General features: G+C 37.7%; 2 protein-coding genes across 4 annotated transcripts in view; one reads left to right on the top strand and one right to left on the bottom strand.

The window, feature by feature from the left end:
* RBKS (ribokinase) overlaps positions 1–12,162 on the bottom strand; it is a 70,582-nt gene extending 58,420 nt beyond the window's left edge. The window contains exon 1 of the mRNA XM_086870036.1: positions 11,946–12,162. Within this exon, the coding sequence (XP_086726162.1) occupies positions 11,946–11,995 (50 nt within the window). The 5' untranslated portion in view covers positions 11,996–12,162. The remainder of the gene's footprint in view (positions 1–11,945) is intronic.
* Positions 12,163–12,277: 115 nt separating this feature from the next.
* The window catches only part of BABAM2 (BRISC and BRCA1 A complex member 2), a 167,242-nt gene continuing 152,161 nt past the window's right edge, over positions 12,278–27,358 (top strand). Inside the window, exons 1-2 of one of the 3 annotated variants that reach the window (XM_086870020.1) lie at positions 12,278–12,374; positions 15,776–15,935. In XM_086870020.1, the coding sequence (XP_086726146.1) occupies positions 15,808–15,935 (128 nt within the window). In that variant the 5' untranslated portion in view covers positions 12,278–12,374; positions 15,776–15,807. Of the gene's footprint in view, positions 12,888–15,775; positions 15,936–27,358 lie in introns of all 3 variants that reach the window. The other 2 variants (XM_086869998.1, XM_086870009.1) reach the window with 2 other exon arrangements.

The raw sequence follows: 27,358 nt of genomic DNA, 5'->3' as shown, positions 1-27,358 counted from the left end.
TGTTTTGTATTTAAGAAAGATCGTGGAAATTTTCAGAATTGCTACTCTAGCTTTATTTGCCTCCCACATTGTTCTTCATTGATGCCTCTTGATTACATTATTTTTGGAATGGCAGTTACATAATTATTTTCAATGCAATCTGACAGTAATGTTAGAATAGACTGTCTCTGAAACAGGCTGTGCTCACCCAGAACTGAAGCAGGCTGCCTACAGTTCCTGTGCTGAACATTATATCATGATGAAATACCAGCGCTAAAGCAGAAAAGAACAACACAAAACAAAACAACCTTTGCAACCCAAGCAAAGGGTGATCTTTACATTCCAAAGGACAGAATAAGACAAATAAGACATGTGAACATTAATCTTTTCTATACCTCTTAAAAAAGGATTTATCAGACAACAGTGAACAAAGTGGAAATAATATGGTTGTTTTGACAGCCCACAGGGTCCTTGTTCTTGTCATCATTATTTTCTATATACTGGTAAATCAACAAAGTAAACTGTACTTCTGGTTTAGTATCATACAGAAAACAGGACACCTACCATACAAAATCTTGCTGTCAGTTTTTTTCAGGTAAAAAATAAAAATAACCCCCACACATCATTAAGTATTGGCATTTTGCACACGAGCATATTGTGTTTTATAAATAATAATATTAGGAGTAACATCATAGATGTGTTTTCACTACAGAGTCATCAAGCCAAAGTACAGTGTGGTCCAAGTACTTATAATTTTCTTCAATAAGATATTGTTCTAAAAGCTTATAGCCAGGACAGCAATTTTGAAAAATATGGTATTTTTTATCAAGTTTGTCAGTGCAGCACTTCCTGCTGAATCTATACAGGTCACAAATGGAAAGTATAACCAAAGTGAGATATCATTTACATACATTTATTCAATGCATCATAGATAATGAAAGCAATAATTATATTTAAATATATGTATATTTATTATATGGGAATAGATTAGAATAGAATAGTTCAGTTGGAAGGGACCTACAACCATTATCAAGTTCAACTGCCCAGCCACTTCAGGATAATTTTTTTCTCAAGTTTTTACTTTGCAACTATCTTACTGTTGATTCACTGATTTAAAAAAAAAAGTGTTCTCTGAAGTTCCATCTAATTATAAAGGCATTAACTAAAATCTGGGATTACAGTAACATTAAAGCTTGTGGGGCAAAGATGAGAATGAGCAGGATGTGGGGGGAGCGTGCATGGGTAACCTTCAATGGCCAAGATTAACTCTGCTGTGGCAGGCAGGAATCCCCTCTAGGTAAGTCCCTTTACCTTTTTCACAATTTAAGCTCTCTTGGGAGAGGTAGATCCTTAAATATCAGACAGGAAAAGTGCAATCCTTTACAACCCTAGCTTCTGATGATTACCAATAGACAACTCCTGTGTCTCCATTTAAGCAGAATTTAACGAGCAACAAAGAATAAAATCTGAAGAAAACTCTGCACAATTTTGCTGCCTGTACATGGAATAATACGAATTCCAGCAAAACAATTACTTTTTGCAACAGGTCATTTTTCATTTGGTCCTTTATGGGAAAAACGAAAACTAATTTTTAAAATGATTGAACAATACTAACAGGATATTCCAAATTAATTATACTAACAGGATCAGACTATTAGAAAAAGGAATAAAAATTCAATCTCATTGCTACTGAGAACATAAAAAATGCCAGTCTTTCCACATGAGTACTGAACTTGATCTGCTTATGCTTTATTTTCAGCTCTGACCAATGTTTTTTTTTTTGCTTTCTGCTGTTTATACTATGAAGGTTTATGCATTTTGTATAAACAGGGATCTGAAAGAACAGAGGAAACATAGCAATTGATGGATGGAATAAATGAACAAAAAGTAATTATTCTTTGGATGTAGAAGTTATTTTTGAAAGATGATAGACAGGGAAAGAGCAGTACAGAAGAGAAGTACACTAAGAACATGATATGTAAGGATAACAAGAAGAGGTGAAAGCAAATTAGGGGAAATTTCATGGCTCAACAATGACATGATATTAATGTCACACAGGAGAGAAAGGAGGAACAAAGGACTAAATTCAGAAATGGAAAGAATAAAGAGTAAAATACAGAAGAGAGCACATTGATATATTTGGGAACATTACCACCTTCTTATTTTATAATTAGTAGTCACAAAGATCAATGTGTTCTAAAAAGCTGCACCTACTTTGGCAACATACTACTAAAAAATAATTTTATATTTTCTTCAGCCTTGGAGTATATGATTCAAGAGAACCTGGATGTCAGCATCAAATAAATTACTGTAGCTTGATATAGGAGTTAACAACTGGAGCCATATAAAACAAGCAAAAAAGACCTTACTGGTAAGCTCCTATGGAAAAAACAACTCAGACAGCTCCTAGAGGCAAAATAATATATATGGCTGCCCAGAATGTTTTTACACAAATTTGTTACTATTGACTCTGTATGACTTTTACTGAAGCTTTTGATTTATGCCAGCAGCTCTTTACTGTCAAGAGTACTAAAATTCACCCAAAGATATTTATGTCTAGAAATGCATCGAGGAAAATTGTTATTTCCATTAACAGTACAGCCTGCAAGTAATTCATTAAAAAGACAGAATGGAATATTAATCATAACATTCTGTGTATGATAAAGGGGGAGAAAATACAATATTCTTGGAGTTGGATGTTAAAATCTAGTGCCTAGCACCTGCCTATTGTGACAAATATTTTCAAGAGTTTCTTTAGACAACTTCTCATTTGATTGTTGTGAATCTTGCACATCAGACACCTCCAGACTGAAAAGGCAAGCGACGTTTTATTTTAAAGGGTCAAAAACAGTTTCCAGTAATAGTACGACAATAACCAAACCATTAAAAATGTGTGGAAGTTATACAGAAAAAGTATTTATTTGGGCCAGAAATTATAGATACTTTCATAACACAACGTAATATTCAATGTGTATCATGGAATACAGCAGATGCCCAAGGAATACCCTGAAGTACTGGCACTGCTAGTGACCACTGTATCACTGCTTTACATGCTATCTACTTGGAACTGCTCAGCTGGTAACAATCCTACAGAGATCAAAAGGCAATAGTTCACTCTGTGAAGGGGGATGCTATAATGTGAAACAATGGCCATATGTTACAGAGCATTACTGAGATAAAATGACATCTTTTTGTAGCACAAATTAACACAAACCCCTTTTTACCGTGATATTGGACAATTAGTAAATAAGCTTTCATCCCAACATTCTCTTCCCTGATCACAATTATTTTACTTCCTGACTTTCCATTTTCTTCCAACAGAGGTATCAACTCTGGGTTTTCCACAGACAGATGAAGCCTCAGAAGGAATGTAGAATGATGGGAATGATGCTCAGGAGGTTGCTGCAACATCACCTGACTGTATCATCAGCAAATAAGAATCAGGTCTGGGATAGCATTAGTAATTTTAGTCTCCCAAAAATGCATACAATGATTTTGTATATCCTTTTATTTCAGCCTGGTTCCATTTCAGTGAATGACAATGGGAAAAGGAATTTCTTTCTGTGGTAGTCACTCAAAAGGTAAGAATTTCAGGAAGAACCCTTTCACATCCTAAACTTCCTGTGTAACTGGACACATGCAAGTTTGTGTGTACTTAGAGCATACCATTTTGACATTTTTTTCCAAATGGTCATAGTTGAAAGAGATATTTTATTAGAGTTCAGTTGTGTTAGGTGGGAAAACAGGCTGAAATGTGCAGAGATGTTGTGTGTTTCTGAAATTAAACTACATTACCAAAAAAATTACTATTAATTTTGTCTCATGTTGCAATACCCAGGTTGATGATGTCCTTTTGCTATAAACATTCATCTAATGTCTTTTCCCTTTCTTTTCACACTCTTCTTGAGAAAAGTCTACTTCCTTGGCTTAAAAATTCTTAAGTATTTGAAGGCATGAAATAAATTATGTTTTGAATCCACCACTCTCATCTTGCACCATTAGCAACTGTTTTACACTGGACTTTGTATCTTAAATGGATGAATTTTCTTTTGCCGTTATGGTGTTGAAACTGGCCTATGCTGTCACCAGCCCATGAGAAAGTATGCACACCCTCAGAGAGGTTCAACACAGATTCAGCCACTGGCAAATAGGGCACCCACTAAAAACATAAAAAGGCTGATGATCACATTATTTTACTTTTCTGGGTAGTGTCTAATAGCTTACTGACCTCCAAAGGTGAAAAACTACATTCTAGTGAGAGCAGAAAATTTTGCATCTTTAAGGCAAACATTTAACTATCTCTTAATAACAAAACTGTAAGGAGTGTCACTGGGTTTCAGACAAGTGTTCTTGGCCAGGTGAGAGAACACAAGATGGAGTAGCTGATTTCTTCTCTCATTAGTAAAATATACCCCAAAAATGTATCACCTGCAAGGATCAAAATGTTTCTAGATTCATTTACTCCATTACCCAAGTGAACTCTACAGGATTAAGCAGTTGTTTCCCAGCCTCACATGCACTAAAGTGAAAAGCTTGCTAGCTTTATCTCACAAACCATAATTTTTAATTGCTAACACACATAGGAAAGGCATAATCCTTCACTGATGATATCATAGTCTACTGCCATGGAAATTACTGCAATACCATAAACACAGGTTTAAGATGATGTCACTTTCATAGGAAAGAGGGAAATTTCACTGGAATGTAAATGACATTGGGAATAAACACATAGATAACATACAGTGAAAAACTCTCCTACTAGCCAGTTGAACTACAGAATATGGAGACAACAACCAGACTTGCAGCTGAACGGAAATAAATTTCTCCTGCCCAAACACTGTGTTACTGCCTATGAACCTTTGAACAGAGAACCCTCTGAACTCTTGTCAGGGTTCCCTTTTGTAAGTTCACCAAACCACAGAGGAGTCAAAGCCCTTCCCTGACAGACGTACAGTTTAACCACAAGAACATGAACAAAAGTATGGCTATGAGAACCCAGTGTAGAATCTCAGAACAACGTTGTAGCTGGAATGCTTCCTAGAATGAGTAAGTACTTCAGAAGTGGGAGGAAAAGAACTCCACAGTCTCCTGAAGCACTCAAAATAACATGAAGTCAGATGCAAATGCAGAAGTACGATCTCAGTGTGGCAAGTGCTAAGCATTTTGGCATTAGCTCAGGAAAATATATATTAAACCTTCAGCTCTGAAGTACTGAAGTACTCTAAGAGGTGTCAAACAACTCAAGGATTGGAAGCTGAAACTTGTGTGTAAGCTTTGTGTTGCCATGAGTTGGGAGTGTTGAGTTCTGTGCTGGACCCCAAATCGAGATAAGCTTGTACTGAGTAAAGGGAGTGGAGAAATGTACAAGGCAATAATGATCTCACTTAAGAAAAACTTTTTATCTTGAAGAATATCAAAGCAACTTACAAACTTAAGCAGATCAGACACTGCAACTGGTAGAAACAGAAGGAGACAGCTGGGAACTCGCTCATGGTAAGGAGGAGATAACAGAGGACTCACTCACTCAGTGTCATACCTTCCAAAATACTGCTGCTGGGAGAAGACAGCAGTACTAGAACAGAGCTTCTCTCTGAATTTTGCCATGCAGCTTTGTGAGAAAATTGCAGAAAGCGAGCAGATAGGCAGATAGACAGAAAGAAATGCAGAAAAGCAAGGGGCCTTTGAACAACTGGGGACCTGTCACTGTTAAGACAGTAGTTTCCCTACTTTTTGTCTCAACTTCAACTCTTCAGGTAACCTCTTCACACTTTCTGCAGTGAAACTTTTGCTCATTCCTATTGTTTTTGCCTCTTTTAATACCCTACTCCAATTCTCTTAACTTATTCCTATCTTTTTACAAAGCAAACTGCACTTCTTCCAGTCCTCAAACTGAAAAATGTTTTCCCAATGCACAGTAGGGCAAATAGCACTGTTCTTGGCAACTGGAATTCATGTACCACAGGCTTGACTGTAGTACCATAGGGGCTATTTTTAAATAGCACTACTAAATAAACACTATTAAAACTTAACTAGATAAATGAGTCTAAAAAACAAGAGGCATATCAGTTATTGCTGAAATGGAATTGCCTCTGGAAGTAAAAACAGCACCTAATTACAGTACACAGTAGTGTAGGACACAAAATGAAGATGCCCAATGAAAGGGCAGGGACATTTCAATTAAATAGAATCCAGAAAGCAATACTTTGCTGTGCTTAATTTAAGAGACATTGTGTGACCAGTTTCCACATTTATATTTCCAGAAACTTTTGAAACTTCCACATTTCCATTTAGTAAGTGGAGGGAAAAAAAACCCCAACATTTTCATGAATAAAAGCCAAAGACAAGGGCCGAGCAGGTGTTCTAGCACCACCAGTCCTTCTCAGAGGGCGCACAGCATCCTCTGTGGCACAAACGCCAGTTTCTTTCAGAAGGTGCCAGCTGGGATCAAGGGTGGACTGTCTCTTGCTTGGGGTTCATAACCTTAATTTCAAATGTAGCCCTTATAATGAGTTAAAAGAAGTCCCTGGTGGTCTTGCCCTACTTATTTTATGTTAATTTAAGAAGCACCCAAGCAGACATTTTCCCTCCTTTTTCCCTCTTCAATATATTGTCTTTTTTTTTGTTAGTGGAACTTTGTTGGAAGCTTTTCAAGTCTGGAGTATAACACCAAATACCTTTAACATGCTAGAATATTAAACTACGCCTCACTCTAAAATAAACTATCACTCAGATTTTGCTGGTGAATGACAATTTAATTTCAGTCTGCAGCAGAGAAAAGCTTCTTTTGACATGAATGAGCTTGGATCAGGCCCCATGTCACCAGTGTTTGGGCCAGTAGAGATACTCAAAAGCTGTATAAGCACAGAAGACAATTTCCTTACTGAATGCCATTAATGAAGATTTCATCAATTTGATTTTTATCCCATTTTTCTTTTTGGGCCCAAGACACAACTTTCTTCCTGACACACAAGAGAAGTTAACAAACAGGAGTTTTTCTAAACATTTAGGTTCCCTAAAATCAGAGCAGAACAACAAAATGCTGAGCCTGTACATCCTGCATTTAAAATGCACCCAAACTTTGCTAGTTTGGAGAAGAAGACAAGGAGCAAGACAGCATTGGGTCTGAAATAAAGCCCAGATTTTTCACTATTACATAAATGAAACAACTCACAGATGACACATTCTCTCATGCCTTGATGTCTTTCAATGGATACAAAGATTAATTTCCTCAACTGGACTAAGCTTGTATTCCTTCACGGCTGTGCTTTCCCATGCTGCTGGCAATGGCAGATTGACTAGAATGAGGAGTGGCTGCTGCAGGGGAAGCATTACAGATAAAAACAAAAACACAAATGAAATGGACTTAAAGGATTCTAGAACACTTTGCTGCTAGAAGCTAAAAAGGAAAAAAAAAATACCAAAACAAGGCAAAAACATCAAAAGTTGGTAACATGCATGAGAAATGGTGGAAATGAGAATATGTGTGAGATCTGGGAAAAAAGAAAAAAAGAAAAGGAAGTCATATGCAAGACTTCCTCTGACCACTCAAAAGAAACGTAAGAAAATTCCTTTTTCACGTTCCCACCAAAAGAAGTCTGTGATTCTTGTTCCAAATACTGCACTTGTGAAAAAGAAAGTACATAGTTTTGGATCATGGACATTTCCAGTGTGCCAATGAGCCAATGAGCCATTTACTTTAGCACTTCAGCAGACAATAATCATCACTAGACACTTAAAAGGAAGACACAGAATGTCACTAACAAGATACTTTTGCCATTTGGCCCAAGCAGAGGTTGTGCTCTGTTAGCAAAGAGGATTTGATGTGTTTGGGATGTTCATACTAATGTCCATTTGTCACCACTGTCCATTGCAGATCAGCAACACACTACTCTGTATGGAGCTCTCTGTGCTTTCTCTGCCTTGCCCTTCTGTCTTGCTGAATGCTTACAGTCAGTTTAGTACTTGCAGTAATTATTAACGGTGGTTGCTAAAATGGGGGCTGGAAGCAGAACTTTTAGTTCTGCACCCTAAAGGGAGTGAAGAAATGTGATCAGAGGAAAGAAGTCCACAGAAAACTAAGATCTGAAATTCTGAACATTCTAAAAAATGCAGTTTTCCACTATTTGGACTGTGGTGTCATTCTCTTGAGTTAAACTGAAAGACTGTTGTTGTGACTATCCAAAGACTGTTTTTCCATCTTACATTTTGTTCTATGCTTCTGCTGTTTTAAATTGCCATGCCAAAGCTTCTCCTGCTTATTCTAATTGTTTTAGTGTGTCTGACTCTCATTGGTTTATATGTTTAGTCTTGTCCTGATTTAATATGAATTAAAATGCCAATGCCATGACCAGTCTGCAAATATGAGTCAGAAGAGAATCAATCTATTTAAATAATACCATGGATGGTACCAATCTGGTTTGATATCTAGATCATATAGAATAATGCCGGTTTTGTTTTTTACTACTATTGTCTGCTATTGCCAATGAAGTGTTGATTGTGATTGTGACCACAAATATGTTTTGCTCCTGGTTCTATTAAGCCAAAAGAGTGTGGTTTACTGCATGTATGTATGTGAGGTTGTTTTGATCATAAGAAGTTCACTTTAGAAAACCCACATTCTGCCACTGCAGTGCTGCAGGACAATGAGAAAAGAATTTCCAGTGAGAACAGTGTTTTAAAAGCAAACCACTGGGGGCCTTCTTTTTAGAAGGTTTTTAAGACACGCTACCCTTTCTCCTCAATTTGATTATTTCTCAGAACTACATCTGAGTATCTGTCTTCAACCAAAGGTCCCTGTCCTTTTCTGTCTTGGTCATTATATAAGATTCAGCACATTTCAAACTGTACATTTCCATTTCACACAGAGGTTACACTCCTTTAAATCATTAGATTACTGTACTGACTAAAAGCATTATATGCTATTTTTTTTTCATGGTGAATCTGGCTACCATATATCCAAATGGTGATTTTTTGGTACCCCGCCTCTACAGACCTGGGATTGTTTAACATTTCAAGACTGCCACTACCATTTCAAGTCTGACCCTGAGGTCCTAGCTCTCCAGTCAGAGGGCTGACTGTTTAGGTTGTGTCCTAAAGGGCCAACAACATATTTTACCAGTCTGAGTTATAACACAGCATTGTCTAGCTCTGGTAGAGTCTCGGTCGATATTACTACCTTCTAAGAAAGATAGGCTTTAGTGTTGAGTAGTGAATATGCCTATTAAACACAATATATACAAAAATGTGTCTGACTTCCTCTGTGTAACTCTCACAAAATTTATTCAGGCTCTTCCAAATGGGTGATAGGCATTTAACATGATCACTCTTGTCCATGTCTTTTATAAACTGAAACATCAGCACAAATGACAAACTCAAAAAATCCCAATGCTCCTTCCAGCTAAAATGAACCCTAGCTTTAAATCTAGAATATGCAGCCCCCTCTAAATCCCATATACAAAGACAGTCAAGAGTTGTGCTCCTAGAATCTAATCCCAATCCTAACCTGACAGTTTCTGTATTTCATAAAGCTGGTTTATAGTTTCCTATTCCACCTAGGCAGAATCATGCCTACTGCTTAGTAATTTTCAATAATTTTACCCAGATTTTCCTAACCCAGGATACATTTAAACAATGTCTGCATAGGTACTACATGGAAAGTTTGGTCAGGTTAAACTCTTGCCAGCTAAATTTAAACACACTGTTCTTCTTAAGTGCCTGAGGTTCTGTGCTAGTAACAGAAAGAATGAAGCCATCCCTTCTTTCTCAACTGAAGCTGACCGGCTTATCATGTATAAAAAGCCCTTCACAACTTAAAGCAGGGGCTAATAATCGTGAGTCAGATATGTACTTGTGATAGCATTTGTACACTTAGGAAACTCTCTCAACTGATTGAAATGTGAGATGGCTTTTCTTCAGCCACTTCATCTCAGTGTAACAGGATCTGTCACTCCAGTCCATGGTGTAATTTCTGGTTACTGTATGGCCAGTTAATATGACTTCAAATAAATGACTGCATTTCTATCATACCACAGTAGTGGACAAAAAACAAACAAACAAACAAACCAAAAAAGGAGTAAGGAGTTTTCTTGTTTGTTTGTTAAAGTGTCAAGAAAAGCCCAAAGTTGCAGGTGTCAGCAGTGCTTAAACTGGCATACTGTTTTTTGACTACTTTTTCCCCCACATTTTAGATAGACAGGAAAAGGAATGTCTTGAGGTTAAAGCACCATATTTTACATTTCAGTGCAACGTCATTGGCATCTGAGAGCTCATTCACACATAACATCAAGATCAGTTCCATAGTTCTTACTCTGACTTACAAGACAGCTATTCCTCTTGGAAAGTTGCCACTGTGTTCTGCAAATTACACAGAGCATTAAAACTTTCTGACACAGGTTCTATGATTATTTAAGGGGCTTCATCACTTCTGCAACACATGTCTACACGTAAGCAGTACTCACTCCTCAGCATGTTCCTCTAATCATGTATTCTGCACTTTCTTGACCCACAGGCTTTGGTATAATTGTCTGTTGATAAAGGACATTTTTTTATTGCAGAATTCCTAGCAGGACAAACTGATGGAGTCCAGATACATACACTTTAAATCCTATTTTAACCAAATCTGCATATAGGGTATCAAGATGTGTTTAAAATAGTGCAAATCAAAGTTTATCACAATTTGCAAGTTTACTGGGACTGACAAGGCCAGCCAGTTCAGGTTAGAATTTGCATTGTGAATTCTTGCAATTTTGATTGAATTCTCCTCTTATTTAGTATTGACTACAAAGCCTGGGCTACTGGAACCAAGGACTCTCATGAACTTCTGTACCTGAATTTTTCAAATTCAATTTTCAAACCTTACATAGAAAAAAGAAGAAGAAAAGACAATGAGATTCAAGTATTTAATTTGAAAAACAAAATGCTAAGATAATGAATAAAGATAAATTAAGATATTAATTTTAAAAACTTTTACAACAATAAAAACCATAGCTTTGGGATGCAGAGCTGCTAAATTTTCGAGGGCTTCCTATATGCACTTCTTGATATGTTTGGATATGAATACCTTGGGAAGCCCTCCCTCTCTCCCCGTTTCCCTCCATCTCATTTCAAAGTGTTGCACAAAATGTTTTATGCAAGTAATCGACTTAAAACCTACTGATTCATGGAGCTAACTTCAGTTTCTTTGCAATATTAACCTTATTTTTTCGCATTTCCAGTGGAGACAAGTGTGCTTTGAACTGAAAATGTGTTACGGTTGACCAGCTTTCAGAATCCTTTGCTGATAATGCTCCAGATTTCCCATGAAGGTGTCTACGAAACGCTGCTTCCCTGGCCAAGGCCAATACCGACCCATCCGGCACAGCTGAAAACACAAACCCAAGCCTCTCCTCTCCCCAGAGTCACAGACAGATGATCAAAGCTCCGGCACGCAACACATTCAAACCTCTCCCCGTTCCCACACTTCTCTTTCAAAGTACTGTTTGCAGTCGACATCACCCGGGCGCAGCCGCCCCCCTTCAGAGTCTCAGAATCCCAGAATGGATAAGGTTGGAAGCGACCACAGCGGGTCACTTGGTCCAACATTCCTGCTCAAGCAGGGTCACCCCAGGGCACATCGTACTGGATTGCATCCAGACCGTTCCTGAACGCCTCCAGTGATGGTGACTCCACAACCCCTCTGAGCAACTTGTGCCTGTGCTCAGTCCTTTCCTTTGCCTCAGCCGTGGTTCCCTCTGCCAGGGGCCAAGCGCTCCGCCCGCCGCTCCTGGCGCCGACCCCGCTTCTGCCATCCCGGCCTGGGGAGAAAAGTGACACCTGCTTGGCTCGGCCCGGGGTGCATCCCGACCCGGCCTACCCCGGGGAGGCCCGGCGTGCCTGCGCTGCTCCCCAGGCACCGTGACGCCCTGCGCTCCCGTGACCTCAGGGTCGCTCCGCCTATTGCGGGCAGAAAACCCCCATCCAGTACTAACCTGACCAGGTCGGTCATACAGGATCCCACCACCACCACCTCCGCGGCCATGGCGCCGGAGCGGCCCTTGGACCCTGACCTACCCCGGGCCCCGCCGCGGCTTCTCGGGTTGCCAGGGGCGACGGGCTGCCCGCGGGGGCCTTCGCTCGGCAGGGCTGTCCCTGCCGAACGCCTGCTGCCACGACCGCCCTCTCCCCTTTCCCCTCTGCCCCGCGCAGCTCCGGCCGCGATCGAACCGCCGTCCCACACCCCGCACGGCGGCACGGCCTGCACAGGCACTTGCGGCGGACGCCAATGTTGGGCCAGTGAAGACCCCTCTGGCCCGGGTGGGAGCGGCGGCGGCGGCGCGGTGGGAGCGGAGGCGCGCACGGCGCGCGGCGGGGCGGGGGCGCGCACGCCGTTGCCAAGCGGCGAATTCCGGCCGCCGTAGGTAATGGCGGGGCCGGGACGGGTGGAATGGGGTGAATGAGCGGGGAAGGGAAAGCGGGAGGGAGCGAGTAACGCCACGGCCCTTCCCGGGACAGCGGCGGGCGGAAGGGGACCCGGCGCCGGTAGGCTCTGGCCCGGAGCCGGCGGAGGCCGGTGTTAGCACCGCTGCTGAGGCGGGGCGGGCGCAGCGCCGCGGGTGGCGGCACCAACTGGGGCGGGAGCGGGGCTTGGCTGGGGTCAGCCCGGAACGGGAGTGGATGGACCGAAAGTTCCCCCTGAACGTGGGGAAGAGCTTCTTTACTTTGTGGGTGAGCGAGCACTAGAGCAGGTTGTCCAGAGAGGGTGTGGAGTCTCCATCACTGGAGATACTCAAGAGCTGCCTGGACACAATTCTGTGCCACGTGCTTTAGGATGACCCTGACTGAGCAAGGAGGTTGGTCCAGATGACCCGTTGTGGTCCTTTCCAGCCTTACCTATTCTGGGATTCTGAGCGGTCTTCCGTGCCAGGGCTGAGGTAACTTTGGCGTTTACCCGAGGCTCCGCACATCCACATTGCTGATAGCATTCCATTGATGTGTTCGGGCACGGCTGCAGGAGGCGGCGGTCGTGAGTCCCCTCCTTTTCCCACTCTCACCCAGACGCAAGTTCGTGCCACCCGCCCCCAAAGTGAAAACCACACAACCAGCTTGCCGACGGCAATGCCAAGAGAGTTAGACAGGACAGGTCCTGTCACGCTTCCAGGTCTCCATTACAATATTCACCTTTTCCTTTTTAAATCTACTCGTAATCTTCATTATGATATGAGGAAGGTGATGGAAGGACAGAGTACCTTGTATCCTGATGTGCCCAAAGCAGTGCCCGGGTTCTTCTAACTTCACGGTTACTGTGAAACCTGTGTAACATTAGCCCGAAGTCACAGTGATCGCCAGCTGAATCAAAAAGGATTAAACTATTAGTTTGTTTCTTTCAAAGGTTTTGTTTTGGGACGGAAACAGTCCAATGAATTTTGTTTTCCTTAATTTCCCTGAGTTTGTTTGTGTTCAGTTTCCAGTACTATGGGAAACTTAAACTGAGGGGAAAAAACTTATATGACAGCTGAAATTTAGGAAACTGGTACAAATTGTATTCTAGTTTGTAAAGTCCTTTGTTTACAAAGTAAGTCAGTGAGTTTACTTGATAGCAATCTTTAAGTATTGTGTATCTGGCTTGTTAAATAGAAGGTATTGTGACTTTAAAAAATTATGCAATAAAGTATGGAAAAATGCCTAATAGTCATTTAAATTTTGTGTTGACAATACCTGCAAATTTTATTAACATAAAGATAAGGAATCTCATTTTAAAGTTCACTTTGGAAGGTGCATCTGTTCAGCCAGTGTGTTCATCACCAGGTGTATCTTGTCTCACAATTTCACCCTCATAACACAGTCCCCATAAAATGTGTCAAACTCTGTCAAACTCAGAAACAATTCTGCAATCTTCATGTATAACTTCAGGATTGCTAGACAAGCAAGCAAGCTAGATAGCTTGTTTTTCAGCATGTTCTTATGGTTTAAGGAGTTCATAACTTCATCAGTCCAGCTGCCCCCTGCTTGAAATTACTCTTCCCTACAGCATGGCTAGCAGACTGAAGTATGTGCCCAGTTGTAACCACTCTTGTGCAAAGTATTTTAGCTTAAACTAATTTTTATTAGTGGTTCAGTCTAAGCCATTGGACTTTGCATTGAAATAAGTCAAGTATGGGCTTGTGTTCTCTCAGTCCCTCTGGGGAAGAATAAAGGTGAGTAGGCAGAAACTTTTAGTAGAAAAGTAGCAAACCAGAGGTAGTATCTTAAATTGCTGTAGGTGTTTGCTAAACAAACTTAAGTTGTTCTATTGTCAATTAAACAAATCATATATGAGAACACATTATGTGTCAGGGCATGGATACTTAGTTTTCAGCTTCTTCACTGCCATAAAATGTAGGAGCCAGTATATTAAAGATAATTACTGTTTTTAGGAAGTCTTACTTTATTAATCTTTCTGTTTGCCTTAAGGTGTCTGGCCTTTGCTTTATTAAGACACATTCTGAATATCTAGGACAAACAGTCTTGAACATTGCTTCCTGCAACTCCAGTGTGAATAGCTTTCATGAGAACAGAATGTGAAATTTAATATTGCTCCCAGTTACAGAGATTTAGTAGATTCTGTAGAATATCCGTTAGTTACTAATTAATATTTGTAAACTGGGTGTGAGAAACAACAGAAAATTGCAAATATTGCCATGAGTTGTTCACACTCTTGTTATAGAATACTAATACAGCAGTACATATGCAGCATTTTTAAGAAAGTGAATGCAGTGTGTATTAATGTTTTCCAATTAAATGATTATTTTTTAAAATATTTTTAATGCTGAGGGTTTATGTATGAGCACTTCTGTGCCACTTATCAGTGGCAAGTTTATGTTGTCTTCATTTACAGCCTTGTTTTCCAAAACTGCCAAGTTCAGTTAATTTTCATATGAAGCTCTATGCCTTAGAATGTGATAAAATACATTAACATTTTAATAGGTTAGTTACCCTTCTTTTCTCCCACTTCTTTTGCCAGTCTGTTGTTGTCCACGTACTCTAGTCTTTTCATGGTACAATGACTTAAAATGTGTGTATGCTTAGTTTCTGCATTTCACCTATAAAGCAACAGGTTCTTAAAGTATGCTGAATTAATGACCTTATTGATTTAGCATAAAGTCATGCAATTGCAAGCACTTCCCAACAAGCTGTGCTTAAAATGTGTATACATCAGCTTCCCGATCTGTTACGTGAAGGAAGATTAAGATGCCTTTCAAAGAGTGTGGTGATACCACTGAAATAGAAGCAGTGGTAGCTTTTAAAAGGCATCATGAAGTCCTATAAATTGCTACCTAATGAAGTAGTATAAAAGTAATACAGATTATAGGCACACTAGTGCTCTTAGAAATTGCAGGTGAGAATACAGAGAGGTATCAAACCCCTGGGCCCATGGCAGTTAATGTAAGTTCCACCGATGTCAGGGGAAGTGGAACAAGTGTGACTTGTCAATAACAGACTGACTGGGAATGCCCACAAGAAGGGCTAGGCTGTGAAGTGTCAATTTTATGTCTCTTTCTCAGAGGGATAGGGTCTTAATTAAAGGTGCCTAGGACATAATTCCGGCTTTATGTTGATACTGAAAACCAGGCTTCATTGAATGTTGCAGAGGCGGGAGGAAAAAAAAAACTGCCTGTGTTTATTTTTTCTCTGTAAACCTGCACTTAGGTTAACACTTCAGTTACTCTACACTCCTGATCTTTTGCGTGCTTAGCTTTTTTTCTGTTCATATTTGCAGAGTACATGTGAATCTACATCAAATAAGTGGGATATTTTTAAATTGTATTTTCTCCCTTTGCAGCTCAAGCCAAAAGGAAGGAGAAACATACTAAAATGTCACCTGAAGTGGCCTTGAACAGAATTTCTCCAGCACTTTCGCCCTTCATTTCCAGTGTGGTCAGAAATGGAAAAGTAGGACTAGATGCTACTAATTGTTTACGGATTACAGACTTGAAGTCTGGGTGAGTTCCTCATCCAAAAAAGAACGCCCAACCCCTCACAGTTAAGATGTCTTCTCAGGACTGAGTTTTATTAGGTTTGTGTGTTTAAGCACATTGAACACAGCTGGAGTTGACATACTAGCTGACATACTAGCTACATTATTTTTTGTCTTGCTACCATTTTGTAGTTTGAGAGATGAAATTTTTTGGCAATTATAATCTTCTTAAGACACTCCCATCGCTCTCACTTGATAGTGCTGTTTTCAGCAGTGAGATAAATTACAAACACTTTTTTCTGTTGTTTATCACCTGCTAACTCAATCTCTGTAAACCAAAAATTGAAAGACAAAGTTATGTGACCTTACCTGTAGTCATGAATATGCCAAACCAGAAGAAAAAAGTAATTTTTCCTTTACCTGTCCTCCCTCAAGTTCAGTACATCAAGTGGCTGTAGGGCCAGTTGTTTGAAATAAGCCAAGCTGTTCCTTTTATTTTTAATTCTAGAAGCATTCAGTTTAGTTTTCAGGTAGTAATAGAATTTTGGGATTTGCATATGCAAACAGACTTTGGTGTATAACCTCTGTGAATAATACATGAGGAGAGTGAAATATTTAGATAACACATGTCAGAAATTGCTTTATTCTTATAGAGTTGGGGATCTAACAACATCTTTTTGATTCAGGTATTTTTTTTTGCTACAGGAGCTCAGAGACTGAAATTACTTTTGCTTTAGATATATTGTTGGTACAGACTACTGCTTTGTGTATCATTTTGAACGATAGCTTAATAAAAATAACAAAAGATGTCCAGAACCTCCACAAATCACTGTTGTTTAAAATACAATTCTGCTGAAAACTTTGTTTAAATGTGCTTCTGAAGGCTGTTTTATTATGGTTTCATGAAAAGCTTCAGAGGTGCTTTTCTGGTTGTAACAATGCCTTTTCAGGAAGTAGGTTCTTATCCTAGGCTTAGTTTGAAAGGAACCATTCCCTCCCTGTGAGGTTCTGGGATAGAGTACAGATTTACATGGAGGTGTAAGAAGCCATGACTTTGTTATTAGTGTTGACTGGCTTGACATTTAGGCTTGCAAATTACCTAAGACAGGTTGAGCAGTTCTGCATCTGCTGCTGTCATTTCATGCTAGATCTTGCTTTCCCTTGAACTAGTCTTCTAGAAAAGCTGTGATGGGAGCTCTTACATTTTTCCAATTGAAATCTAAGAAAGGAATACAAAGAAAAGTAGAGAGAAAACACAACTGTTTGTTGGGAGGTAGGTAAGGAGTTTGCTCTTTACCCACTGAATGCTTATGCTGCCTGCCTTTAAAGTAAAAGATTAAAATAATAAAAAGTGGTGTTTTCTAGCTGACTCTTCATGGGTATTTCTATTACGTGTCTCAAGTTTTTGGCCACTGATTTTGCCAAGAAGATCTTATATTTCCTTTGTTAAAACCTGAATGTTTTGTAGGAGTTTATTCTTTAAAAATCTAAAAGCTACCAGCAGCTGCACCTGTCACTCAAACCCAGTGATTCAAATTTTATAGTATCTCTGTTAACGTGGTGTTAACAGACAAGTACAACATCTGACAGAGGTTGTCTCATAGCTTGTTTAAAGACTCTGGCCCACCTGAATGCATGTGTTAGAAATACTTTCTTCCCTGTTCTGGAACATAAGCATAAACCTCATTCTTTATGTTGAGTCTTTGTTTTACTTTGAGGTTTTTAGGAGATGCAGTCAGGATAATCAAGATTCTTCATTTATTTCAGAATTATTTTGAAGGTTTTCTTTTTTTTTGGTACAACTAGTTTCTTAAAACCATTGCTGTAAACAGAATAATTAACAATTGCTTGAAATTTCTTTGAAATGTAAATTTAATGCATGTGTTTTTAGGAAAGATTTTTGTTTGCTACAAATAAATTTTTGGCTATTTATAGCAGGAAATTTTGAATTCATGTGTCAATATGGAAATACAAAATTCCTTATATTTCCACATTGTAAATGATACAAAAAAAGATGTAAATCTTTGTAAATGATTTAGTGTTTTATGCTGTTGCTGAACTGGCAAATAGTGCAAAATTACTTACCATATGATGGATGAATCAGTATTACAGAGATGTTCCTTCCATAACTTAGGATCTAGTTCAGTGGTCCTTAACCTTTGATACAAGAGTTCTTTGACACTCCACTGACTGTTTCGCAGAGTCTCATGTCAGCTGATAAATAACAAATTCCCCAACCCACAGCCTTGTCAATAGATATAAATTTGTTGCTGCATACTGACTTGTTGAGGAAAACTTTATAGGGCTTTGAGAGTTCAAGAATGAAGGTAATTGGCCTACTCTCCTCTACTATCCTTGCATCACGAGATGACCCAAACCCCTGTATAATTTCATTACACTTTTTTAAAAGGAAACAAAATAATGCAGACAAAATAATAAGAAGAGGCAAATGTAGCTGATATCAACATGAAGAAACAGAACAGTGTGGACGCTGAAGTCGGTCATAAATGGGAAGAAAATGAGAACTGTTTTTAGAGAAATGGGGATGAAGTTCAGGATATCTATTGCAAAACTCCCTTCAGTTTCAATGGGTTGAAATCAGGCTTTAAACTAAGAAAGTGGAACCAAGCAGGTTTAGATTAAATGTGCTAGATTAAATGTTTGAAATTAGATAAAGAGCAGTTCTTGTTTGCAAATGAATATGACCACTTGGGAGTACTATCAGTTCAGAAACTTGGCTTTTGAATAGTGATTGTACATTTATTGACACATGACGAGGGTTGTACACATGCTAGTCTAGGCTGTTAAAACTCTAGCCTAGCTTGAGGTTATTACAGAACATGCAAATATTCTCTGCTTTTATTAGTGTGTTATGTGGAAGATTTTTAATAATAAATACAATTTTACTGAAGCCTTTAAAATCTTATAATATTTAACGGAATCACTTCAGTAGCTATTAATTTTGAAAACAGAAGCATCTGTAAGCTTCTGGGGAGGAACTATGGTTGCTCCACTGTCACATACCACACTGCTACTGTTAAAAAGATTAGGAATTACCGTTGTTACACCCCTTCCCTAATGACCCAGTGCTTTACAGTGTATAGCAAAATAAAATGTTCAAAGTGAAGATCTATCCATTCTCATTTCTTAGGTTTTAGAAACAGGAGCTGTGGTTGACAAGGAATGATGGTAACATACTCAATAAAGTAGTACTTATAGAGCCTTGCCCACTCAGAGCCTTGGTTTTGACATTCTCAGAAGTGGAAAGTATTACCTTTCTGTTTCTCCAGTAGAAGATTAACTACCAGATTTTAGCCTATCACATTAGTTGATCTTGATTTGTAAATGGCAAGCATATTAAGCCTTTAATTATTTGAAAAGTCAATCCATATGTCAGATAGTTTTAGTAAGGAACTTATTTTGCACTTATTCTGACTTACTGCTGAGATTGACAACTTTTGTTGTGTTTTATAAATGGTATTAAAGAGCTGATGTTAGATGTATGAAGTATGATGATATGTTAATTTGCTTTGCTTTCAAGTGTGGGAGGGAAATATGTCATAATAAGGAAATCCTATTGTTTTACAGTCTTTGAATATGTAAATGTTTTATAATAATATGTTACAGTTTCATAATGTCTTTGTGTTTTACAGACTTATTAGACAGTACCAGTCTCATAAGACACATATATTTACATCTATGATTAGGATATTCAGGACCAAGTACTATTTATAGAATTTATATGGCTTCTGCTGATGCAGAGCCCCAAATGGAGCTCAGTAATATGGTATAACAGAAAAGAAACTCTTCAACAGAAATACTAACAACAGGTTAGGTGGTAAGTTTTCTTGTAAATAGGCCCCCACAGTGAACAAAAGTAGAACTGGAGTGTAAGTTCACGTCTGAAATATAGGACCTTAAACAGCATTGATTCTGGTGATAAGAAAAACCTGGCAGGCGTCTGTGTTGCATTAATAAAAGACATTCTTCAAGATGACAGAGTGGATGAAAGCATTTTTAACTCTTGCATAGTGTATTACTTTGTTCTAGACCCAAAGAAAATACTTCTGCCACTTGAGTCAATGCCATTTATTGTGTCATGCGGTTAATCTCTACTAGAGTCTCTTTGAAATACTGACCCATCTTAAGTTGATATTAAAATCTACTCATAACCAACTGAATTGTGGCTGAGGCATTTTTCTTAGCATTTACACATATAATCATGGGAAAGCTGTGGAATAGGGAAAAGTGATTATGTAGATTTAGAAATAGAAGATATTTTCCTATATGAAGGGTGTTTAATTGTAGTATAATGTAGTTATTTAAGAGACTGCTGCTTTTCCTATGGTGCATTACAGGAGTGAAAGACACAGTTGTGCTGGTCATTGCCTTTGAGAAATCTTTTTTTCCCCTACAGCTGTTCATCAGGGCCCATGCTTGAGCTCCAAATTATGCTGCAAGCCCATTCTTCTTTACTCAACAAACTTGATTTTGTTTTTTAAATTACTTTGATCTGTTCCACCAGGCAAAATTTCAAAATGAATACAGTGATATAAAGCTGCATATATTAAGGTTCTCTTTTTTTAGATATCCACTCATAAAAAATTTTAAAATTTCATACTTTCATGGTTATATTTATTCCATATTTATGAGAAGATTAATTGTGGAATTTTTATGTAAGTGGTTAGTAGTAAAACATGTTAGTATTTTGTTCTTTTCACTTGTCTTATTCACTATTGATTTCTGCCTCTCTGCTTGTTATTGAGCTATGTTGCACGTAGTTATGTTCCTGAAAGAAACCTCTGAAGTGGTCAAAAGAATGTATCTATTTCTGGAGTAAATTTTAACATAAAAGTTTGTTATCAAGCTGTACTACGATATTTATAACTTTATTGCCATGCTTCCTAGGAAGCAATGATGATTTACTTTTTTTCTGTTACCAAGTAGACTGTAATATGCTTCAGTATTTCCCTTTTTTCTGGGCATATCCCTTTTTAAAGTAAATACTCATTTTTATGTGCATAATTTGTGAAATAATGTTGATTTTAGCTGTGAAATGCTATTACAATACTGTAGCAGTTATTTAAAACTTTTGCTTGATCTTTTGCTTTTGATTAATTTAAAATGAAAGATTTTACTTTAGTTACTTGAGGAAGGTTGATGTCCATCATTCACATTGGTGTCTGTCGGTAATTTTCTTAACATGTGTTTGTCTTGTTTATGTATAAATTTTAATGAATCTGATTTCTGAACAAAAGTACTATGAAAAGCTGATTTTGAAAATAGCTGTGTTTTGTGTAAAATGTGTACTAGAAGGGATGTGTCAGTTTCTAGAAGTGTGGTCTTATGGGTCCTTTACTCATAATCCTATATTGGATAAGTCATAAACTCTTACCTTTTCACAAAGTAATTTGTTTCATTCCAGTTCCTGATGACAAATCTAGTTCTCCAGTGCAAAGAATCTTACTACTAGAAGTTTGTTATCTTTCAAGTAAAATGTAAAAGGCTGAAGGTCTTATGGGACAGTTTGATAGAGATGTTGCTGTGGAGCAGCACTTGGAACTTGGAACAGCAGTTTTTCTTGATGGTTAAAAAAGACTTGACTGTCTCCAAGGTAGCACTCTCCTACATTTGTTTCTGAATGATGAAGAAAGGCAAAATGTCTGTCTGGTAAAAAGTCAAAGTGCAGAGTATACATTTGGCAATAATTTTGTAAATATTCTCCATAATGTTTGGCATTCTTTTTACACCAGTTTTAAACAACGTGCTTGAAGTTGTTCAGAATAAAAGAGCATGTGTTTGTCAGTTTCAAGTGCTATGAGGAAATAAATTATTTTAAAAAGTAAAGGTAGCACTAAATAATTGCAGTAACCTGGGCTCTCATTTAAAAGACTATATACATTTTCCTGAGATTTTTTCAGTTTAAATACTGCACAATATGTCTTTGATGGTGTTTTTGACAGTAAGTAGCTTCCTCTTGTTTGATCTTGAAGAAGGTAAATGCAATGTCTATCCCTTTATAATTTAAAAAAAATGAGAAGGAACTGTTTGATACAACTGTTTCTTTTCTGCGTAAAGAAAGCATCACATGATGTAGTACGGATAGTGTGCCAAATGCTGTTGGAAAGGCGTACCTTAACAAGGTATTTAAATGTGGTTTTGCTATCCATATCTTGGGAATTCATTGAATGCTTCTTGAAAATGAGGCTTGTGTTAGTGCAGGTCTGTGCCCAGGTCTTACTGTTGTAACAGATGTCTCTCATTTCTTTGTATTCTGCATCACTATAGGAAATAAAGTTCCTAAGACTTTTTTTTGCTATAAAGACAGCTAAAATGTAATAATTGGTATCCAGTCCAATTTATTCACTTCCAAATCCTTTCATTTGTTTTAATATGAACTGAACAGATCTCTAGCATCCTATGTGTCTTGGATGCATGTTGCATTTCACCAGAAGATGAGAACAGCTCACTTTTTTTTTTTTTGCTTCTCCTTAGTAGAGAAGAATATTTTCCTGGATAGGTGGTCAGTAAATTCTTCCAGTCTTTCACATGTAGTTATTTCTTGTATGCCTGATTCTCTCATATGCGTGCATGTATACATGGCATAACATTAAAAAGGTGTTGTACAGTTGAGATGAAGCTTAAGCAAAATATTTTGAATTTTTGTTTTAGCCTTTTTGTTGCAGACATTGTCTGATGAGATTAGGAGCTTTAAAAGCATAGGAGATAATCAGATGTTTTGTCCTGACAGACCAGTATGCAACAGTGTTAAAGATCATTCTCTAGAAGTGATCTAGTGCAAAGTAAGAATTAATAATGAAATGTAATAATTAATTAATATATAATTATATATAATAATAATATATAATTATTTTTAGTCTGTTTCTTTATATTCAATCTTAGGCATTTACCTGGCATTGCACTGCCCAGTGTAGACATTCTTTGAAGCAGCTATTCTCTAACTGAAAGTGAGCATGTCAAAAGAATACTTAGAGCTGTATGTATAAACTAACATAGTTCGGTTTGCTCTTGATGTTTTTATTGAAGATGCTAAGGTCAGTCCATGAGGTAAAAGTAAACCTTCTAATTAATCCATAGAAAAGTAAAAGTCAGTAAAAGGGAACATGTTTGTTTGTCTTTCCTGAGAGAAGGGAATTTGTGTCTGAGGCAAACCACTCCAGTGTTGGCCACAGGTTCTTTTCTCTGTAATCTGTGGTATATGACTGAAAGAATAAAATTAGACCAGTAGCACTGAAAATTTTTATTATTGTACAGTTAAAGAATCCCAGTGATAAAACTGAGTTAATTAGGGGAAATTGCAGAATTTCATTATGGGAAAGAAACAAAAGAAAAGCCGAATATAAAATCTTCTAAACTTTTATTGCCTAAAAACCCAACAGCAGATTCCTGTGCATGACTGAAATGTGTGCATCACTGAACTAATATCTTTAAACCAAAAATATGACCTAGTAATAGTTGCTCTGTTTTGGATGGTCAGTTTTTTGTTCACTAGAAAAACCTAATTAGATTGGTCTTGTTTATAGTTAGGGCTACTGCTGACCTTTCAAAATGTCTCCCAATTTATTTTCTTTCTTTCTTTCTACTCCTTCCTCTAGAATGTTGGTTTCAGTCAAAAATGAGAATTTTCAAACTAACAGATGACAATTATCTATCCTGTTTTCCAGGCTGCCATAAGTGTTGATCATAAGCCTTAACTTAAACCCTATGAAAATGATACAGTTTCAGGCCAACTGCAAACAGACAATGAAGACAGTTAGAAGGAATAATTTCTTAAGAGATTTCTAGTGGTGTAGTGTCTTCCATGAACATGACTTTCATTGTTTTAGTTTTAACCTGTTGCGTATAGGCAAAATTCAATTGTATTAGGTAGAAAGTATTAGAAGGTAGAATTGTATTAGGCAGAAAGGGGGAGAACTTAGAGGTGTAGGGGAGGTGCTGGAAGTGGCATGAAGACAGGTCATGGTATCTGTGGTGGGCTGAGGACTCAGGCTTAAAAAAAACTTATGGTAGAGTGGACCCTCTTTTCACTGGGATCTAAAGGTGGCTTATAAATAGTCTTGGCATTGCAGGAGGTCCTACATGGTTTCTGTGCCTGTGAGGCTAATAAGAAATGAGCCTAGCTCCTAGTATGATGGTGGGAGAAAACAGGGAGCTGGATGGTAAGGGCAAGGACAAGCATCTGCTGGGAAGAAGAGGATTTTTGTGACTGTCATCAAGAAAAATGTACATGGAACTCCTTTCTTCAGGAATAGTTTGGTGGGACCATGGGGCGAATAATGCTTTATGCTTTATGGTGTAATCTTGAAAATAGTATTAGAACTGCTGAGGTGGCTGTGAACTGTGAGAATTAATGTGAGAATGAGAAGCTAGAGAAAGAAAAGGTGAGCTGAAGGGTTATTGAGCAAGACTTCTGGATAAAATGTAACATGCAGCAATGTGGGGCTTGCTTTCTGCAAGTGCAGTTCCATGGAGTGGTCTGTTGTACTTCTACCTATGAATTTCCTTTTCCTTTCGATCTTTTTAGACTACTGCATATCTTTATTGTTATAATTAATCTAAAATAATGCTAGAAATAGGAGAACTACTGATATTTTTATTTAGGTGTTATCTTTCCATAGGCTTTGTGTCTGCTGTGTTATTATTGTTAATATTACTGTGTTATATATATAGTATTCAATAGATTATATAAATATAAAAACAATATCATTGTTAATATTACAAGACTGCTGTGTCTTCAGTCTTGTAATATTTTATATAAATATACTTAATCTGAAGTTGCCCTTTTGAATAAGTGTGTGACTGCAAACTATGGCTTTATGTTCTAAATGTGGTGATCCTTGCTTGACCTAACTTTCATATCCAAAGAACTGAATTCATTGCTGTATTAATATAAATTTCTTCTGAGAATCTATAAATTAGGAAAACAATGAATATAGACAGCTGTGACCAAGAAGATCTAAAACTCTGCAAATAGAAGAAAACTTTGAAGGGGAAATGCAAAAGACATGCGATCACTCCTAATATCCATAGAGTCATAGAATGGTTTGGGTTGGAAGTGACCTTAAAGATCATGTAGTTCCATCCCCCACATCCTGGGCAGGGGTGGGACCCATTTATTGTTTATTTAGTTTGTTAAAGGGGGAAAATATATAAACGTGGACTATGATTTTAGTCCTTGAGCTATTTCCCTGCTACCAGGTCACTGCATTTTCCAATAAAATGAAATAAATTACTTAAAAAAATGAATTGAGAGTCTTTATGGCTACTACGGCCAATATTGTGAGCAATGCTACATGGCTTATTAAAGCTGATGTTTATGATAGCTCAGCTTTTGTGGTTTCCTGTATGAGTATGCTTTCTCTGTGAACACTGAAAAGATATGAAACTCCAGGTGGTTGACTGTAATTTCATTCTTGATGATGAATGATTCTCTTTTAGAGTAATCTAAAGTAAAAATACTCCCTGTCTGATTCTATTTTTCTTTCTCCAGAAACGGAGTTCACTTTAATGAACAGTAGAAATAAAACATGTGACACATTATTAGATTGTAATTCATTGCAAAGTAATAGATAATTGAATGGCAGCTGTGAAAATCTGAAACATGGTTTGAATCTGTCAGGAGGGGAGGGAGATGAAGTAAATCCAAAGGATGCATCTGCACTCCCTCATACTCTTCGCTAAAAATTTGCTTATGAGTTCCAAGAATTTGGAGTACAGCTGGTCTTACAGTATAATGAAGGAATGCCTTTTCCTTCTATGAACATGTGACAGTTTATGATACTGTGAATTCACTAGTTTATTTACCTAAACATACTATACTAGAGTATACATTATTAGTGTTGTCCCATCATGATTGTCTTTATTTCTGTTCAATTTTTGATCATTCCCTCATTAAAATTCCCATTTACTGCTTCTATTTCATTCTTCTGAGGCATGTGTGTGCAATGTGTAGTCTTTAAAAAGAATTACATGCAATTACCAGAGTATAAAAGATCTTGCTTACAAAGGAAATCAGTTTGATTATCAACATTTCTAAAGCATGTTTGTAAAATATGTTTAGTTGGAAACTTTGTCAATGCTTAATTATTTTTCTTAATTAGTATCATCGTTAGCTCCCTGAGACCCAGTAATAATGATTTTGCACCCTAAACTACAGAGATTTTATGAATGGAAAGTTTTGAGATTGTTTCAGAGCTTTTCTTTCACGTTCACCTACGAGTACAGTAGATGTGGTACTTGAAGTTTCTTTTTTGTGGTAGCACCTTCCAACCTGTCCTGCTGCAGTGACTGGAAAAGAGCAGTTCTAAACTTAGCTTTACTAGGCTAAGTAAACAGGGAGTTTGGTGCTAAAAAAAACCCAGTCATGTGAAGTTTCAATTTTATGTAGAAGTTCTCTGAGATGATTTCAATATTTATATATAGGTGTGCTTCCTCTGTTTCCCTCAGAGAGGTTGGGCTGGACATCTCCCTCCAGCAGAGTCAACTGTGTTTTGGTGACTGCAGAACTCCTGCCACAAGACGCAGGCAGCTCTGAATTAGATTTGTAGTTCTAGAATCCCGGAGCTGTCACCACCTGCAACATCTGCTTTGGCAAACCCTCACTCATTTAAAAAAAAAAATAAAAACTACATTTTCTGTTAATATTCAAATGCTGTATTAGTTTTACTAAGACAGGCATAAGATACTTTTGTATAGTGTTTCTAGTGAAAGCAGGTTGCTTGCAGCTGAATTGATTTTAAATAGTTATTTGAACTTTACGTTTAAAAAATGCAAATCTGCCTACCAGTGCAGAAGGGAACTGAGGGGTTGTTTTTCTAGTATATATGTTCTGCCTCACATCTCATGGCTTTCTAAAAATTCCAGTTAGTGTGATGAACTTCTTACAAAAAAACATAAACATATGTATAGGAAGATCAGCATTTACGGTAGACGAAGGTTATATTGAGGATATAGTTGACATATCTGGAAACACTTTAGAATTTCCCAGATGATAACTGTGGCTTGAAATGGCTGTTGCAGTTATGGAATATCACCTATACTATCAGGATTCAAAAACAACTTTATTGCAATGCCAGAAGTAGTCTTTGTCTATAGTTTAGTTTTATACTAAGTTTGAAGAAACCAGTTGGGGTACAAATGAGTTTTCTGAAAACAGTGAGTTTAACTACTGGGATGTTTCTTGAATAATTTTCAGTTGACTTTTGGATTTTAGTATTTTAATTAAGAGATGCATTTAAGTAGTGATTAAATGTAAATGTGTTTGAATTTCCCAAAAGCAATGGTGTGTGTCTTTTAAGAGCAAGTCCCTCTCTCTCTCTCTCTCTATTACGTGTAATACGTATGTCTATATAAAGAAGGGAAACTGAAGGTGGAAGTTTGTTGACTAGACCATCTCTCCAATTTCAAATTTTGCCTGACTGACAAAAT

Source organism: Cyanistes caeruleus, chromosome 2 (assembly GCF_971803275.1).
Source record: "Cyanistes caeruleus chromosome 2, bCyaCae1.hap1.1, whole genome shotgun sequence".
Lineage (NCBI taxonomy): Eukaryota > Metazoa > Chordata > Aves > Passeriformes > Paridae > Cyanistes > Cyanistes caeruleus.
Note: the sequence above shows the minus strand (reverse complement) of the source record. Positions and strands in the feature narration are given on the sequence as shown.